Source organism: Silene latifolia, chromosome X (assembly GCF_048544455.1).
Source record: "Silene latifolia isolate original U9 population chromosome X, ASM4854445v1, whole genome shotgun sequence".
Lineage (NCBI taxonomy): Eukaryota > Viridiplantae > Streptophyta > Magnoliopsida > Caryophyllales > Caryophyllaceae > Silene > Silene latifolia.
The window spans coordinates 287,624,288-287,641,778 of NC_133537.1; the positions used below are offsets into that span (position 1 = coordinate 287,624,288).

The 17,491-nt window shown below is 37.7% G+C and overlaps 1 protein-coding gene across 1 annotated transcript; it reads left to right on the forward strand.

Moving 5' to 3' along the window:
* Positions 1-205: 205 nt before the first annotated feature.
* Positions 206-9,199, forward strand: LOC141616833 (putative sodium/metabolite cotransporter BASS4, chloroplastic). Its single transcript, XM_074433985.1, has 14 exons — positions 206-553; positions 652-757; positions 1,199-1,306; positions 1,392-1,459; positions 3,225-3,303; positions 4,222-4,280; positions 4,368-4,436; positions 5,309-5,422; positions 7,387-7,408; positions 7,574-7,641; positions 7,945-8,030; positions 8,159-8,288; positions 8,699-8,800; positions 8,877-9,199. Exons 1-14 carry the CDS (start codon positions 347-349, stop codon positions 8,949-8,951), a joined length of 1,293 nt encoding a protein of 430 aa, XP_074290086.1. The 5' UTR covers positions 206-346; the 3' UTR covers positions 8,952-9,199.
* The last annotated feature ends 8,292 nt before the right edge of the window (positions 9,200-17,491 follow it).

A 17,491-nucleotide genomic window follows, 5' to 3' on the forward strand; every position in this document is an offset into this window, starting at 1 on the left:
ATATCCGTCTATAATAAGACTAATTGATTGGAAATTGGGAGAGGGAGGCGCTGGAATTCAAGAGGAGAATTGAATATGGAGAGAAAATTGAAAATTGGGGAGTTGAAATAAAAGGAGTAAAATAGTCATTTCCGTTCAATGAAAGACTAAAACCCGTTCATAAATGAGCACCATCCTACCTAAATACAGCCCTCTCCCTGTATGTTAGTATCATGTACTGTATGTACTATCATTTTCCAAAAAAAAAATTACCACTCATCCGAAACAAGACAGCTGACTACCTGAGTCATTGGACTCCCTTACCTGACCCTACTCATTCTAATCCAAGTTCAAGCTCAGTCCTTCAATGGCGGGAACAATTAAAGCTCTCAACTTTAGACCCTCCTTCAGTATCTCACCAACCTCTTCCTCTTTTTATGCTTCATTACTTCCCCCCAAAACCCTTTTCCCCAAATCACGTTTTCAAACATCTACAATTTCCTTCAATTCAATTATTCATTTACCACCCAGATTAACTGTATCCCATATCAGAGCATCTTCATCATCTAACTCTGTACTACTCTCTTTACTCTTCCCTTTTTTTATTTTTTTGAATAATTTATTTCTATTTTCTAATTTATTTGTGTTTTTTTTTTTTTATTATTATTGAAGATTAATGATGGAGGAAACAGCAATCATGAGGCTAAGAATTCTGGGAATTTGTTGCAGTTGGCAAAGCCAATTCTTGATTTTACTGCCAACAATTTTCTGCCATTAGGTAGTTTCTTATTTTAATCTTTATAAATCTATAAGTAGTTGCCCCCGTGTGATTGAGATCGTTGTACGCCTACAATTAAGTCATTATATCATTTATAGAGTAACCTATATAGCGTAAGGCGATCCCGTTGTATGCATATAACGGTCTCATTTGAGTTTCTGTGGTACGGAGAAAGTGTAAATAATACTGTAAGGTTTTGGAGTTTGTCTTCTCTTTTAGGTGAAGCAATTTGACTCTGTGCCTTGGTTATTTCCCTAGTTACTATTCCCTCTGATTTAACCGATTCTTTACGTTGGATAAAATAATCCTCACAGTAAAATAGAAACTTAAAGAATGCTGAGTACGAGGAAGTACTCTGAACTGGGATTAGTAACTTTGGTATGTGCATGGCATTACTTTGTTGAACTTGGAGTCATTGATGAGCATGCTTATTATGCGCAGCTCTTGTTGGTGGGGTTGCTCTTGGGCTTGCGAATCCGGGTCTGGGCTGCTTGGCTGATCAGTATTCATTGTCAAAAGTGAGCACGTTTTTCATCTTTATTATTTCAGGTGAGGATTGACCACGCTTTAAACTAACATTGGAGCTTTATGTCAAATTGGCATTGAAATTTTCGAGTTTCTCTGGTTATTATAGGTTTGACGTTACGGAGTCAAGAAATTGGAGCAGCAAAAGATGCCTGGCCTGTTGGATTATTTGGTGTGGTATTGCTTTAAATGTGCTTACTCCCTCGACGGAATCTGGTTATTTTTAGTTATCATGTTTTATTTCACAATTGTAGTGATCTGCTTTAGAACACGTGCACTGATATCTTGGGGTCTAGCAAAAGAGCCTTTTGGTGGTCTACTTCAGGATTACATCCCAAATGTACCCAAGTGACCCTAGATACCCGTATTTAGCTCATTTTGATGAGAAAATTCCAAAACTAGGTATAATTTTCGCTAGACATGCATGTAGCCAACTTAACCATCTCAAGTTTCATCAAAATGTGGATTATGAGGAATGACGTAATTAGAAAGAAAGTAGGAGCTATGTTAACCATGTGAAACGGAGATAAAAAGAAACAGACTAGTTAAAAGGATTTAAGAATGGCAAAATGAAGGAATTATATCGGGCTGGGGAAAACCTAAGACGACTTGGCCAAACTGAAGATTGAAGGAATTATTGTTTTATTTGGGACAAACTGGACACAAAATTTATGTGAGTGACGGGGTTTTAAATTGTCTTATACTCTGTATGTCTTTGGTGATGCCTTCTCTATCTTCAGTTTCGGTTTTTCCTTACTCCTTTTGTCCCTTTATCTATCTCCTTTATCATCTCCCTTTGTGTTTGCTTTCTTCCTTGCTTTGGTTTTTTTCTCACTTTCTCACTTTGTTTTGGTCCACTCTCGTTTTTCCCTTTTTCCTCTTGTTGTGTCAGCTTATGTTATATCTTATCTTTGCCAAGTTTTTGATGCCTTCTTTCTCTTTCTTCGAGCAACAGTTCCTTGTGACGATGATTCATGTTTGATGACCCCTAAATAGCATGTTGTTTGTGTTTTTGTTGTTTGTTGTACTCCCTCTTATTCACTAACATCTTCCACATTTCCTAAAACGAAAAATTCACAAAGATCTTCTACTTTCCTTATTTGTCTATCATTTGTGGTTAATATAATTTGTAACCCCACATTCTCTCTCCTACTTTCATTTTCCTCCACATAATACCACTCCACTAAATGTTGGTCCAAAACTAATGTGGAAGATCATATAGAATAGGAGGGAGTATATGTTAAAAAATATTTTAATTTGAGTTGTTTGATGTTGATGATACTTGAAACCTAGTTTGTAGTTTTGGGTTTAGCATGTAAATTTCATCATTAGCTGTGTAATCATATATGTACCTCCTTGACAATGATGATACATTCCTTAAATTGTTGCACCATGTGAGCTATAATCTCTTCGGGAGTTGGAGGCAAGTTTATTTTATGCATCTCTTAGAGGTATCTAAGGTAGAACATGATATCTCACCCTTTTGAAGTTTAGGAAGCAAGAAACTTCCTAAAATTGCCTTCTTAGATTTGAAATCCCGAACAAAATCATTTCTGAAAAGTAAAAAAGTAGTTGAAGGGACAAAACTGGACAAAATCAATTTAAACATATTGTTTTCTGATTCATACAATATCTTGAAAGTTAGATGAGACATATATGCTCGCTAATCCATAATTCCATGCAATAAATCCTAGTATTAAAAAACCTATTTCTAAACTCTTGCTGGTGTAAATTATATGGATGGTCACTCAAAATGGCATTTTGATCCTCATAATTCCATGCGATAATCTAGTACTCCGTATTAAAAAACCTCATTTTCTTAGATTATGTTGACTCGATTGCCAGTGTGCAGTGTTTTTTATTTAGATGTTACTGCAGTTAGCTTTGGCCAAAAAATGTCCTCGTATGCAGATTTTTGACAATAACTAGGGTTGTTTTGCAGGTTTCTATACTGCTTTTGACTCCTGTGTTCTCAAGGTTGATCTTACTACTAAATTTTCAGCCTCCAGAATTTGTGACAGGTAGTGAAGCTAAGGATTATGAGTCTATGACGAACTATATTTAGCATATTCCCTGCTTATATATTATTAGAATTATGCATATTAATCTTGTCCGCCCCCTGCATCAAAGGGTAATATGAAACTGTAAAACTCGGGCTGAAATATTGCCTTTCAATTCTTTTGTAATTAAAAAGTAGTTCATTTGCGAGAATTAAGGTTAATGAGCTTAACTCAGTCTAGAAAGCACCATGTAGCAAATTCAAATACAGCAATATTGATATGATAGTTGACTTCTGATGGTGCTTATGACTTGTTTTTTCGTACTTTCCTCCATACTATAGAGATATATCCGTTTATCTTACTTATTGCTGTTCGTCTATTCATCAATTTGGTATTGTCATTATCTTTGTAAGCATGCTGTCAGTGCTCTTTGAGGGAAAGGAAGGTGCATTAAGCTGCATGTTATGTTGGATGTGGTCTTTGGTACATTGTTTATCATTGCTGGATGGGGGAGGTGGGTTGATAGAAAATTATTGTGCTTCCTGTAGGAGAATCCGTGTGTCGAAAGCTGTTTAAGCGTGTTGAAAACATCCTGGTGGATTATGTAGTTTGCCTGTGAAATTACGGGGTTTGTGAAGTTTGAAGGCAAACTTCTATAGTTTTATCTTATTTTATGTGGGCAATTTGTGGGAGCCATTGAGGCACTGGGGTAATGTTGTTGGGCAGTAACGGTGTAATAGACCCCTAGCCTTAATTGCAGGGAATGCTCAGTGCTCTGTGAAATCCGTAAAACTCAAGTTTATTGGTATCTACGATCATGTACGTATATTGTTGTGAATTGACATCACATGCCTGTGTTGTTGTTTGATTATGCTTGATTTTTGGAAACTATATTATCGTCTGTCTACAAGATGCTTTACTGTTATTTGTTTTCAACAGGACTAGCCATATTCACATGCATGCCAACTTCATTGTCAAGTGGTGTCTCACTAACTCAAGTATGGAGATTTAGATCTATTGAGAGTCATTTCAACTTTCCTTTCTAATACTCTACTTTTGACCGTATCTTCTTTGATAAAATACAGCTAGCTAAGGGAAATTTCGCATTAGCTCTGGCAATGACTGTGATATCTAACTTGCTCGGAATTCTTGTTGTAAGTTTCACAAGTTCTTAATCATTTAAAAGACTACTGCGTACTTATTATTATGTCAACATTTCCGTCGCAGGGTCTTTAATGAATCATATATTTGCCTGTTAGGAGTCTTATGACGTAGCTGCATCCCTTGTCTTCCATGCCAAATAACATATTCCTCTATTAAAGCATATTCTGTATTCAGCTCCTGTCATGAATGTTTGGCAATGCGTAAGACCATCTTATTAATGATAGCTATACTTCACCTTCTAGATCCCGTAGCCTTGACCACTTCCTACTGGATGATGTGAAAGTTGTTTTAAGCTTAATCTGTGGTCCCCTGAGTCTTAGTGGGTGCCTTCGTGCACAGCCTCTCCTATATATGCCTGTCCTTATCTCGTAACTAAATGCGTATTAATAAATTTGTATATGCAGTTCTTGTCATGGTTTCCATATTTCTAATGGAGCCAAAGACTCATTACTCTTTGGTTATGGATTATAATGGAATAAATCAAAATGGCTCACTAAAGCGGCTGCGCATCTTTCTTTTGTGAAGTGGCGGTCCTTCGATGCAGTTCTCGACGCAATTTTCATCTTAGGTCATTGAGAAACAGCCTCTTTGTGTTGCTAACACAAGGGTAAGGCTGCGTACATCCGACCCCCCCTTACCCCGTAATTTGCGGGAGCCATTTGAGGCACTGGGGTAATGTTGTTGTTGTTGTTGTATGCAGTTCTTGTCATGACACTCCAGAACATGGGGTTTTGTGTGTTCCTGAGCATGCATTATGCTTTACAGATACAAGCATGCATCTAGTAATCTATATATGTCGTTTTTCTGCTACTGAAACTGCTCTTCTCAGTGTGATGCATGAAGCATATTTTACTTTTTCCAGGTCCCATTTACTGTTTCAAAGTTTGTGGGTGCTGGTGTTGGCATATCCATTCCTACTGAGCAGCTTTTCAAAAGCCTTGTCATCACTTTATTGATTCCGCTTATCCTGGGAAAGGTGCGTGGTTTTTGGCTAACATGTCTCTTCTCCTGAAGGTTGGGTGTGGTTTATCTTTTGCACATTAATTTTATCATTGAGTTTCTTTTACAATTTTGCATAACAATTTTTTAACCTTTCTAACTTTCTAAGCTAGCTCAAGGGTATGATATGCGGATTGGAGACTGTTTGCATTGGCTATTTTCAATTTTTGTCCTTGGTTTGGCTTTGTTTCCATGTTATGGATTTATGGGATTCTCTCTGAAGCTGTCCAGTTTCTAATCCTGGTTGACTAAATTGTCCTTTCCTTCAGCAGTTTTTCTGGAGAAATTAACAAAAGTTCTCCACCATTTTACCAATAATAGTTAACGTCTTTCCTGAGTAATTGCTCTGATGGAATAGTGATCTCAGAAGACTTTGTGACGAAGCTATTCTCTGCCCTTTGATCTAATGGAATTCACATACATTTGCACATATTCAACTGTATGGACTGAGCTGTATTTCTTTGGCTTTATTGTCATAACTTCATAAGCATGACAAGAGAGTCACTGATACTTGTTATGCACTCACCTAGTCACCTAAACACTCTTTATTGTCGTAAAACTGTATCTGAACACAGTGTTTTATCACAAAGCACGTAATTGTTAAGAGACAATCACAACTTAGATGGGACACCATGAGGAAGAACGAAGAAGCTGAAACTATGGACTTGTAAGTTCAGCTGATTCTCTCAACGTCCCTCCAAGAGCTCAGGCTTAGAATGTCTTGATTAAACTCCCCTAAGCGCACTTTGTATCTCTCTTAGTCACAGTTTCTCATTCATACTCTGAATAACAAATACTAACAAGGAATAACTTTTTATAAGCCCTTGGTTATTTTGTGGGCAAAACAGAGCAAAGGAAAGACTGAAATTACAGAAGGAAAAAAAGGGTTTATAAATCTACTTGTAAGCATTTGTTATTCAGAACAGAGCAAAGGAAATACTGAAAAAACAGAAGGAAAAAAAGGGTGAATAAGTCTGCTTGTTTGATGCTTACTGCCTGTGGGCTGTGGCTTCCTTAAGGATGATGTATTTTCTGTGAGATTCCACTTGATTCTCTGTTTGCTTGAGTATTCTAAAGTATTACTCGTGCCAATTTATAGCTTCCTTCATAGGAGGGTTTCGTTAGAAGACTGCAATAATGTAGCTTTACCTGAGCTGAATTTACTGCTGCATATTTTATGGTTAAAACTTAAAAGTACCTCCAAAAGTCCCAATTAAGACATGATGTTTTGAAAATTTTCTAGGGCAAAGTGATGCTCCATTTCATTTGTCTCTGTTTGACTTTGGCCGTCAAACAATGTCACTGTTGACATCATTTTCTCATTATATACAACAGTTGCAGCTTTTAAAAATGATAATACGAAAATGGTCCGTTTGTGATAAATCAAAAATGATAAATGTTCCTGTATTGCATTTGTATATTTGAAGAAATTAATAGTCAAAGTTGACATTAGCTGACCACCACCAAAGTTCATATGGAGACAATAGAATCGGGATGGAGTAGTACTTCTTCAACTGCTCTTTCGGCCTAAAGTGTAGTTGCCTTAAACTTTAGACCTTCTGAATGCAAGTGACTGGGGTTGTTCCTCAAACTGAGTGGTTGTTCTGACAGTGGCTAATGACTGCATTACCACTGTAATAACTTCACTTGGTGGCTTAATAATAGTCGTATAGAATGGTAATGGATCAGTGAATATTTATCTATCTTTAGTTTTGGTAAGTTTTTGGTTGAAAAGGACATACGTAAATGGATGAAATAATATAAATAATAGCACTATTTCACATTCTCTCTCATCATATCCTTGAACTTTGTGCCAAAAACAATAACATGGTCTGATTAAATACCTTGTATCCTTTTATTCTGAAAAGGCATGTTTTTAGTATAACTGCAGTCGAACTTCTACATAAAATTAGTTGAAATAGTGTCGGTGTTTATCTACAGGTGCTTCGTGAAGCCGTTGATGGTGAGTACTTCTTTTTGTAGATGCGGGCCTCCTTTTAACATATGTGTCTATTTGTTTCTATCCATCTATGTACATAGTTACATACCATGATACCAACCCACTTATCTATCTAACTAGAATGAATATTGGCTTCTAAACTCGTTGTTGTGTTTGTGTCATTTGCAGGCGTGGGGAAATTTGCTGACAACAACCGCAAGCTTCTGTCAATCACAAGTGCTGTATTTCTCAGCCTTGTAAGTGTGGAACCTGATATTATTTCATGCAAGGTTTCTTCTAGATATTATTGATCTCAGAAAATTTTAAACTTCGATGAATTAACGAGGTCAATCGACGAGAATATCTCATGCTGTATGATTAAGACTGGCATAAAATTCTTCCAACTTTTAAGTTTGGATTAAAACTCTGGATTGTAGGCTTGTACCACTTTCATGGCTTCTCACAGTTCTCAGTTTATTCAAGTAAATACTAGAACTGCGTTCGATTTTGACATTGCTGTGTGTTTGTATATGTGATCCATTTTTCGTAAATGCGCATAGGTCCCATGGATACAAGTGAGCAAATCAAGGTCATTGCTTATGATGGTTAACCCTACAGGATTCCTTCTAGCTATTGGTTTGGGGGCGTAAGTTAAACAGCTAATTTCATGTCTTTCCTTGCATGCGTTTGCTTACGTTGAACAATTACCATTTTCATATCAACTATTTTTCGCTGCCAATAAGGACTGTCTAACAATATGCTCTTTCGGTGCAGCGTCCTGCATATAGTTCTGTTAGTTTTCAATGCCCTTGCTATTAAGACTTTATCGTTGCTCTCTGGAGGAAAAAAGTCAATCTTCTCCAACCGGCAGAATGCCATTGCTTTCCTTCTAGTTGCTAGCCAGGTGAGTTCCTCAGTGTTCAATTTCTATATTGACTGATAATAGAGCCTGACTACATCACCATGGTATCGAACATGGAATTGGATTGTGGTCGTTGCATCTGATATTTGATGCCATGGCAACATCACTTTTGTGCCTCAAAGGCTTCCCCCGTTCAAAATAGTGTTGAGGCCAGTTGCAGTAGGAACTTGATTTTTTAATGCGACTCCGACTATTTGCATAACCCCGCTTACAGTATTGATATCTGATGCTCAAACATAAGTATAGTGCTTGAACAGTTCATTTCAAGCCAACACAAAAAAGATTTCTCGAAAATAGCATAGTCCTCCACCTGGGCACTCAACTTCTAACCGAATCCGAGCAACGTAGTGGTCAAGGTGAGACTAATAAGGTGCTTCTTTTATGATTTGCAGAAGACATTACCAGTCACAGTTGCTGTGGTTGACCAGCTCGGTGGTGCGATGGGCGCATCTGGTCTATTGGTTCTTCCTTGTGTTGCTGCACATCTTAATCAGGTTACTTAATCTTCTCACTTAAATTGCTTGATCCTAAAATATTGATGCAGGCGCTTATCGTGGATTTAACGTACAGATAATCTTGGACTCTTTTCTGGTCAATTTTCTGCTAAAACGAGATCAAACCGCTCATCTTCCAAAGGCAGCCTAGTAGTGACTCAAAAAATGAGTCCACGACATTTTACCTGCGTAGGATTTGGAATGTCCACTGAGTACTTGTACCAACTTTTGACCATATTTAATCGTCAACTTGTATCGAATTGATGCCAAAATTCCCCGAAACGTTGTTTTTGTAAAGGGCAGTGGATAATGTATACTAGCGTAGCCACTTGGAGCTGATGTGGTCTGGTTAACCTGTATCTTTTGGTACAATTGATGTTTACCGTTGTGAATTTGTCAGATTTCAAATATAAAAGGAGACAACGACAACTAAGTTACAATTAGAAATTAGTAAAATGTGTTGGTGCAAAACGAAGCCGTAACAATGAAAATAAGGAGATCAGAAAATATAACCCGGTTTTGTAGTAACGTGGTATGAGAGTCACTGCCTTTTCAATTTCGGCACGACCGTGGTGGCGATCAGCAGTTGCCGGTAGTTCTCCAAGGATTTACACTACAGCGCTTAAACCCGCCCAGAGAATAAGAGCCTTGGAACACGTAAATACTACCTAAAAATTGTAAGAGAGTAAGAAGTTAAGAGAGAAATGAAAGTGATAATTGTTGTGTTGAGAGTGCTGAACTAGTGCTCTATTTATAAAAACTCTCAACCCACTAAAGATAGGCACAGCCCGCTGCAGGCGATTCCCGAATCCCAAATCCGGACTCGGGCACGGCGCGCGTGTGCGAGCTTAATTAAGCACCTCGTAAGCCTCTACAAAAGGCTCCATTTACCCACTAGTGATATGGTAAGGAGTAGTTAGATATATAAACACCAAAAACAACCTAAATTCTACCAATGTGGGACAATTGAAAAAAACTACACAAGGCAAAAGAGCCCTATTTCCAACAATCCCCCACTAGGGGCGACAGAGACAGAGAAAGAAATTCCTGGGTAAAGGAAGGATTGGATACTTAGGTATCAATATCTTTCGATTTGAATTGACACTTTAGTGAGATGAGGAAACAACTTACTTACAGCGAGAGAATATCTTTCGATTTGAATTCCTAGCTTCCTAGCTGAGCTTCGGTTGATACCCCCCATAACACATATCATACCTTCAAAAATGTGATCGTTCCGCGATTTCAATCTGCAACGCGCTCTTTAGAGCATTGCGTTTTCCTTGGTACTAATAGGTGTATTCATGAGACTTCTCATAGTCTTATGATCATTACACCTACGTAGGTGGCTCAAGTGCTTCTCAATAGCACTTCTCACATGAGCCATTAAGGACATAAGTTCAACCTGGTGTATGATTCATCAAGTGCATCTCAAAAGCACCACCGTTAAGGCTATGAATCATACTACGTCATAGAAATAGAAGCTTGAGACTTAGTCACTCTTGACTTAAGGACTTAAGCCTCATTCCCCTCGACGTTTCAACGACTAGTCTCCTAGTCAACCCCTTAGTAAAGGGATCAGCCAGATTGCTTTCGGACTTCACATAATCCAAAGCGATCACTCCATTGTCAAGGAGTTCTTTAACTGCAGCGTGCCTGATTCGAATGTGTCGTTTCTTCGCATTGTACACATTATTCTTAGCAACACCAATAGCTGCTTGAGAGTCACAGTGTAAGGAGACCGGAGTCTGTCGTCCTCCCCATACTGGTACATCTGCTAGTAGGTTTTTCAACCAATCAGCCTCTTGTCCTGCCAACTCAGGGGCTATGAACTCCGACTCCATGATTGAGCGTGCAATACAAGTCTGTTTAGTAGACTTCCACGATATAGCACCTCCACCCATGGTGAAGACATAACCACTAGTAGAACAAATCTCATCGTTACCTGAAACCCAATTTGCATCACAATATCCTTCTAACACAACAGGAAATTTACTATAATGCAAACATAAAGCAGATGTTCCTTTTAAGTATTTTAGTAAACAACGAAGAGCATTCCAATGTTCACTACTAGGGTTATGTGTATAACCACTCAGTCTACTAACCGCATATGCAATATGATACCGTCTTCAGGTACCAAAAATAAATACCTAAATACAACTAACAGAAGTCAGTGGTAAGTAGGGTCGATCTCCACAGGGAGGCGGTCACTATCTACTTGTCAATTCGGTCTGTCTATGGTCACAATTGGGGGTTTAAGTTGTTTGAACTAAAACTAAAGGAGATTAAAGTGAGAAAAGAGTAAGAGAGATTAACAGTAAAGGAAGAGAATTAGGATTGTCGGGTCATCAATGAATGTTAGAAAATTGCAGCTAAGGCCACAGATCGATCAATTGTATCAGTCTAACGGGCAACGAATATCTCCTTCCGGTCTCAATTCGCCCTAAAATACTATTAGCTTAGCTTCCGCCCTCACTAAAGCATCATATTGTTCACTGCGGGTCTCACCTCTTCCAACCTCCCGGTCTAGGTTAAGGCTTACCAAGATTAATTAAGCTAAATGCATCGATTCAAGTAGCTAGTTACAGTTAATTGCAGTGATTAACAACATAAACATGATAACAACGAAAGATCTGTAAACCTAATTAGCAACTAACAACAGTTCATCGAATCCCCTAAATCTTAGCAATTAAATTACCTAGGCATAATACTGATAGAACAAGAGCGAAAGAATAGAGGAATAATAAACATCACAAATTAAGGAGAGAGTAAAAGAAAGAGTAATAGGTCTTGGTATAGACGGGTGGGGCGTATTGACGGGTAAAGACCTCTAATAAAATGGGTAGGGGGGACAAGGTGGGGCACCCCCCATGTGCTTCCCACTTTATGGCAAATGAGTATTTTGTGAGAAGAAATGGTATCCGTCTATACGTATAGACGGATAGTGTCCGTCTATAATGAGAATTTGTGAAGAAAGAGAGAGTAAAAGGAAGAATTACAGATTAAGAGATCCCGGATAATAGAGAGAGCAAAGTAACGTAATATGAGGTTGAATGATAAGGAAAAAGTGATGGAAGAAGTCCCCCCTTATTCTAACCTAATTATCTCTTATATAGTAGAAGAGATATTTATTATAAGATAAAACTAAATTAAGATAGTCTCGACATAAAATAAGCCGCGTCCGATAAAGTTGTTCGATCGAGAGGTTTCCTCAGCGAAAGTTCTCGATCGAATGAAAAGGACCTCGATCGAACAAATTAAGGGCTCAAGGTGGTCGATCCAAAAGAGTAGCTGGTCATTCGAAATGTCAAGAGGTCAATCGAAATGTATATATTACAGAGCTCTCGATCGAGAGTTTCAGCGCGTAATTTCCTGCTTTGCGCACTGAATTTCAAACGGCCGCCATTTCTCCGTTACTTGTCTGAATCAAGCGATTTTCGTGGCGTTGGAAAGATAAGAGGATAAGCTTTCACCTCCAATTGGAATCACCTGATTAGCATTTGTAGAACTTGAGATATGGCTCTTCAAAGTAGACACTAGTAGTTTGAAGCTCTTCCTTTGCCCGCCTAGCTTCTTTACTTAAATGCGCACCTCAAATTAGTAGTTTCCAAGCTCCAACTCAACTCATCTCCTAAATGCATGCATAGAGACATGTTTTAGGCTTGATTATGCTCCTCTCCGTTTCATACCTGCAAACAATACAAGACAAACCAAAGTAGACTATTCGGGGGACATTTGTAGCTAAACACTACTAAATATGCATAGAAATGCGTGCAAATGAAGTACAAAATATCTATATAAAATGCACGCATCACAATATCTGGTCGAGTACAATTCATAAGAAACATCACACTACCTAGGATTTTAGCATACTCTTCTTGGGAAACACTCTTACCCAAGTTTTTACATAAAGGTATACTAGCGTCGTAGGGTGTTCTAGCAGACACTTCATCAAAGCAGTTAAACTTTTTCAACACTTTTTCCACATAATGATATTGACTTAAAGAAATTCCCTTAGAATTTCGAATAACCTTAACCCCTAGGATTACATCAGCTTCTCCTAAGTCCTTCATCTCAAATTGTGATGACAAAAAATCTTTGGTTTTAATTATTACCAAGTATTAACATGTCATCAACATAAAGGCATATAATTACACAATCAGATTCTACCGCTTTAGAATACACACATGAATCAGAATTGTTAACCATATAGCCATTACTTACCAAAGTGTTGTTGAATTTCTCATACCACTATTTAGGTGCTTGTTTTAGACCATATAGTGATTTGTTCAGTTTACACACTTTATTCTCTTGACCCTTTACAACAAATCTTTCAGGTTGCGACATATAAATCTCTTCCCTTAGTTCACCATTCAAAAAAGCAGTTTTAACATCCATCTGATATATAAAGAGGTTATGAATGGCAGCTAAGGCGACAAGAGTTCTTATAGTCGAAATTTTAGTCACAGGAGAAAAAGTATCAAAATAGTCAATATCTTTCCACAAAACCTCTAACCACAAGTCTAGCTTTGAACCTTTCTATTGTACCGTCAGGTCTCATTTTTCTTTTAAAGATCCATTTACTCGTAATGGGTTTACTACCTTTAGGTAAATCAGTTAACTCCCAAGTCTTATTCAACACAATAGAATCAAGTTCGCTTTTAATAGCATCTTTCCAAAAATTAGCAGAAATGGATTTCATCACTAGCACAAACAATGTATCCATGTTCAGACAGTAAAGTTTAATCATCACCAAAGTTCTTTACACATCTAGGTCTCTTACTTCTTCTAGGTTCAACAATATGATCAATAGAAGAGCTACTACTAGCATGTGAAGACATATCAATAGATGATACAACATTCTTCTGTAATGGAAAAACATGCTCAAAAAATTCAGCATCTCTAGCCTCAGATACAGAACGATCACTCAAAGACATGAATCGGTAAGCAGAGCTATTTTGAGCATACCCTTTAAACACACAATCATAGGTTTTTGGTCCAACAGTAGGTCTCATAAAGTCAGATAAACCCACTTTAGCCAAACACCTCCATACCCTAAGGAAGCTCAAGTTAGGAGGATAACCCTTCAAAATCTCGTAGGATGTCTTGTCAATTTTCTTATGAGGTACACAGTTAAAGATATGACAAGCAGAAAGTACCGCTTCCCCCCACATATCGTCAGAAAGGCCAGAACTTAAAAGCATAACATTCATCATTTCTTTTAATGTTCTATTTTTTCGTTCAGCTACTCCATTAGCTACTCAGAGTAGACTCAGGTGAGTAAGGTGGACTAGTCTCATGTATTAAGCCATTTTTTGCACAAAAATCGATTAAATAGCCAGACTTATACTCGCCTCCTCTGTCAGACCTTACCCGTTTGATTTTCCTATCTAGTTGATTTTCGACTTCATTTTAAAATTTATAAACGATTGCTCTGATTCATCTTTAGTCTTAAGCAAATATACTCTAGTGTATCTCGAACAGTCGTCTATAAAGGTCACATAATAATTTTTACCGCATCTACTGGCAACATTTTTGAAGTCGGCTAGGTCAGTGTGAATCAACTCAAGAAGACTCGTATTCCTAGTATTAACAGGTTTACTAGGGTTTTTTGTAAATTTAGCCTCAACGCAACTAGCACATTTAGAGAATTCTTGACTCGTCAAACTTGGAATTAAACTCATTGTTCTAAGTTTTTTTTAATGTACTCAACATTCACGTGACCTAATCTACCATGCCAAATATTAATAGACTCAGCAATATAAGTAGAAGTAGATGCAATATTATTAGAAACTGAATCAGTGTTCAAAACAAATAAACCCCCAGACAGATAACCCTTGCCAAAAATTGCCCATTACGCGACATTACAACCTTGTCGGCCTCAAAAACAAGTTTCAAACCAGCTTTGTTAAATAAGGCATCAGACACGAGGTTTCGACACAATGAGGGTACATACAAAACATTGTTTAGAGTAAGTGTTTTCCCTGAGGTGAGTTTGAGAAAAATCTTGCCTTTGCCGGTGATCATTGCGGATAAAGAATTACCCATGTAGACACATTCCCCATCACCTACCTCCTCGAACTCAGCAAATAGCCCCTTATCAGCACAGGGGTGTCTAGAGGCACCAGTATCCAAGACCCATTCAGTAACGTTACCCACCAGATTTGCTTCCACAACCACAGCAGCAATGAAATCGTCAATTACAGCAACATTGGCTTCAACAGATTTCTTTTCAGTGCATTGGTAGGCTTTATAACCAGCTTTTCCACAAACATAGCAAACAATTGGGCCTTTTGGTTTCTGGATCTTAGCAACTGGTTTAGGGTGCTTCCCTGGACCATTCTTCTTTGTATTAACATGTCCCTTGGCCTGACCACCCTTGGCCTGACCACCCTTGGCCTTACCCTTACCCTTGAACTTTTCAGCATTAGATGGACCACCAGACTCAACCAGATTAGCAACAACAGTAGCATTCACAGTTTGACTAACAGGTTTATCCTTAGACGGTTTGCCTCCTCGGTCCTCATGTGTCCCACTAGTTCTTGGAGTGAAAGGTCTTTTTTCTTAGCTTTAGGTGGTTCCGGTATTCAGACCAGGAAGGGAGAAAACATTCTAAGAAAACATTGGCCAGGAAAATGTCATCTAATTTCATCCCTCGTTAACGACATCAGCACATAAATTTTCATAGACATGTACTTGTTCCATGATAGATTTCTCATCGACCGTCTGAAATCCCAACCACTTACCCACAACATATTTCTTTTTCCCTGCGTCATCAGCCCCATATTTCGTTTCCAACGACTCCCAAATGGTACGGACAAACTTATGAATCATAAATAAATCAAACAGGGTATAAGTCATGTTGTTTAGTACTGTAGATGGTATCTAGCAGTTTTATTATCCTTATCAAATTTCTTAATAGCCTCTTCATATGACTTAACTGCAGGAATAATTGGAGGGGTTTGTTCTACAGTATCAGCAGTAGACTCGGTAACAGCAGGAGGGTCACTAAACAACACATAATCAATTTCGAATTGTTTAAAGAACATCATCAATTTTTGTGACCACTGTTTGTAGTTGTTACCATCTAGACGCTAAATTTAGTCAAATCAGGAAGAGTTTTGGACATCAGAGACGACATTGTTACAACAACAAAAAATAGTTTTCAAATTGTTGGTGCAAAATGAAGCAGTAACGATAAAAATAAGGAGATCAGAAAATATAACCCGGTTTCGTAGTGACGTGGTATGAGAGCCACTGCTTTGAAAACTATTTCGGCACGACCGTGGTGGCGATCAGCCGTTGCCGGTAGTTCCCCAAGGATTTACACTACAACGCTTAAACCCGCCCACTAGAGAATAAGAGCCTTGGAACGACATAAATACTTTACCCAGAAATTGTAAGAGAGTAAGAAGTAAAGAGAGAAATGAGAGTGATGATTGTTGTGTTGAGAGTGCTGAACTAGTGCTCTATTTATATAAAAAACGGAGCAGTTGAGGAGCCTGATAGTGCTCCTAAACAGCAGCAGTCAAAACGTAAATGGGGGAGAAAAACTCTCAACCCACTAAAAATAGGCACATCCCGCCGCAGGCGATTGCCGAATCCCGAATCCGGATCCGGGCTCGAGCACTTGTGCGAGCTGAATTAAGTAACTCGCAAGCCTTTACAAAAGGCTCCCTTTACCCGCTAGTGATATGGTAAGAAGTAGTTTGATATATAAACACCAAAAACCAACTAAATTCTACCAATGTGGGACAATTGGAAAAAACTACACAAGGCAAAAGAGCCCCTATTTCCAACAAAATATAGGAGTGGAATTTGTTTTATTGTAAACGTCGGTTAAAAGTGGAGACTATGAAATATTGTTTCACCAATAGTATACATAAAACCCGATATGACAATAAATAATGATATTAATTCAAAGCATATAGATAGATGCAATTTATTTTTGCTGTACGTTTTTTTTTCTTATTATAGTATTTTTTGTATCATGCTTTCCATTTGCTACCCATAACTTAAAAACTTGAAATCTAATTCTCTCAATTGTTATCTTCTACCTTTTCAAAAAAATAAACCAACTTATTTGATTACGGCTGATAATTTAACTATTGAACTATTGAACAAGTATTTGACTCACTAATTGTTTTATTATTAATGAAATTAATCATCCTCACACTTTTAATGCGTTTTTTCGATTAATTTGATTTTTTGTTAAAATTAATTAGGGTTTGTTTTAATTAATAATGGAGGGATGATACACACCGAAAATATCATGGAGGGTAGTTTGGTAATTTAGCTCTGTGATTTCTTATTCCCCAAGGCTTATAGCCTATATAAGGCATTAGTAAGTTGTAATGAGTAATTAATGAATTTTATGAATGAACTTGTGAGATTAATCTCATTTGTTATAATGGAATCTAGGTGATTAATTCATCACAATTCTATTATTGTGGTAGCATATCGATCCTTTCATTTGGTTATCAGAGCGAGCTTTCCTCTCGACCTTTGTCATATTCATAAATTTTTAAAAAATCCAAAATGAAAAGAATCGAGGTTTTCTACCGGAATTTATGTCATGAGGACCCTATTGAAGAACAAATCCTCGAAGCTAAGCGGAGTGGCATCATCAAATCCTATTTCCTCACTACTCTAAGTGCGATGAATGCAAGGAGAGAGACTGATTTCTGCTTGTGG

What these genes read in the sequence shown, in the direction of transcription:
- LOC141616833 (XM_074433985.1), top strand. Translation starts at nt 347, where the DNA reads ATGGCGGGAACAATTAAAGCTCTCAACTTTAGACCCTCCTTCAGTATC. An exon ending in GCTTCGTGAAGCCGTTGATG is followed by an intron (nt 7,409 to 7,573) that starts GTGAGTACTTCT and finishes TGTCATTTGCAG; the next exon opens with GCGTGGGGAAATTTGCTGAC. An exon ending in CTAGCTATTGGTTTGGGGGC is followed by an intron (nt 8,031 to 8,158) that starts GTAAGTTAAACA and finishes CTTTCGGTGCAG; the next exon opens with CGTCCTGCATATAGTTCTGT.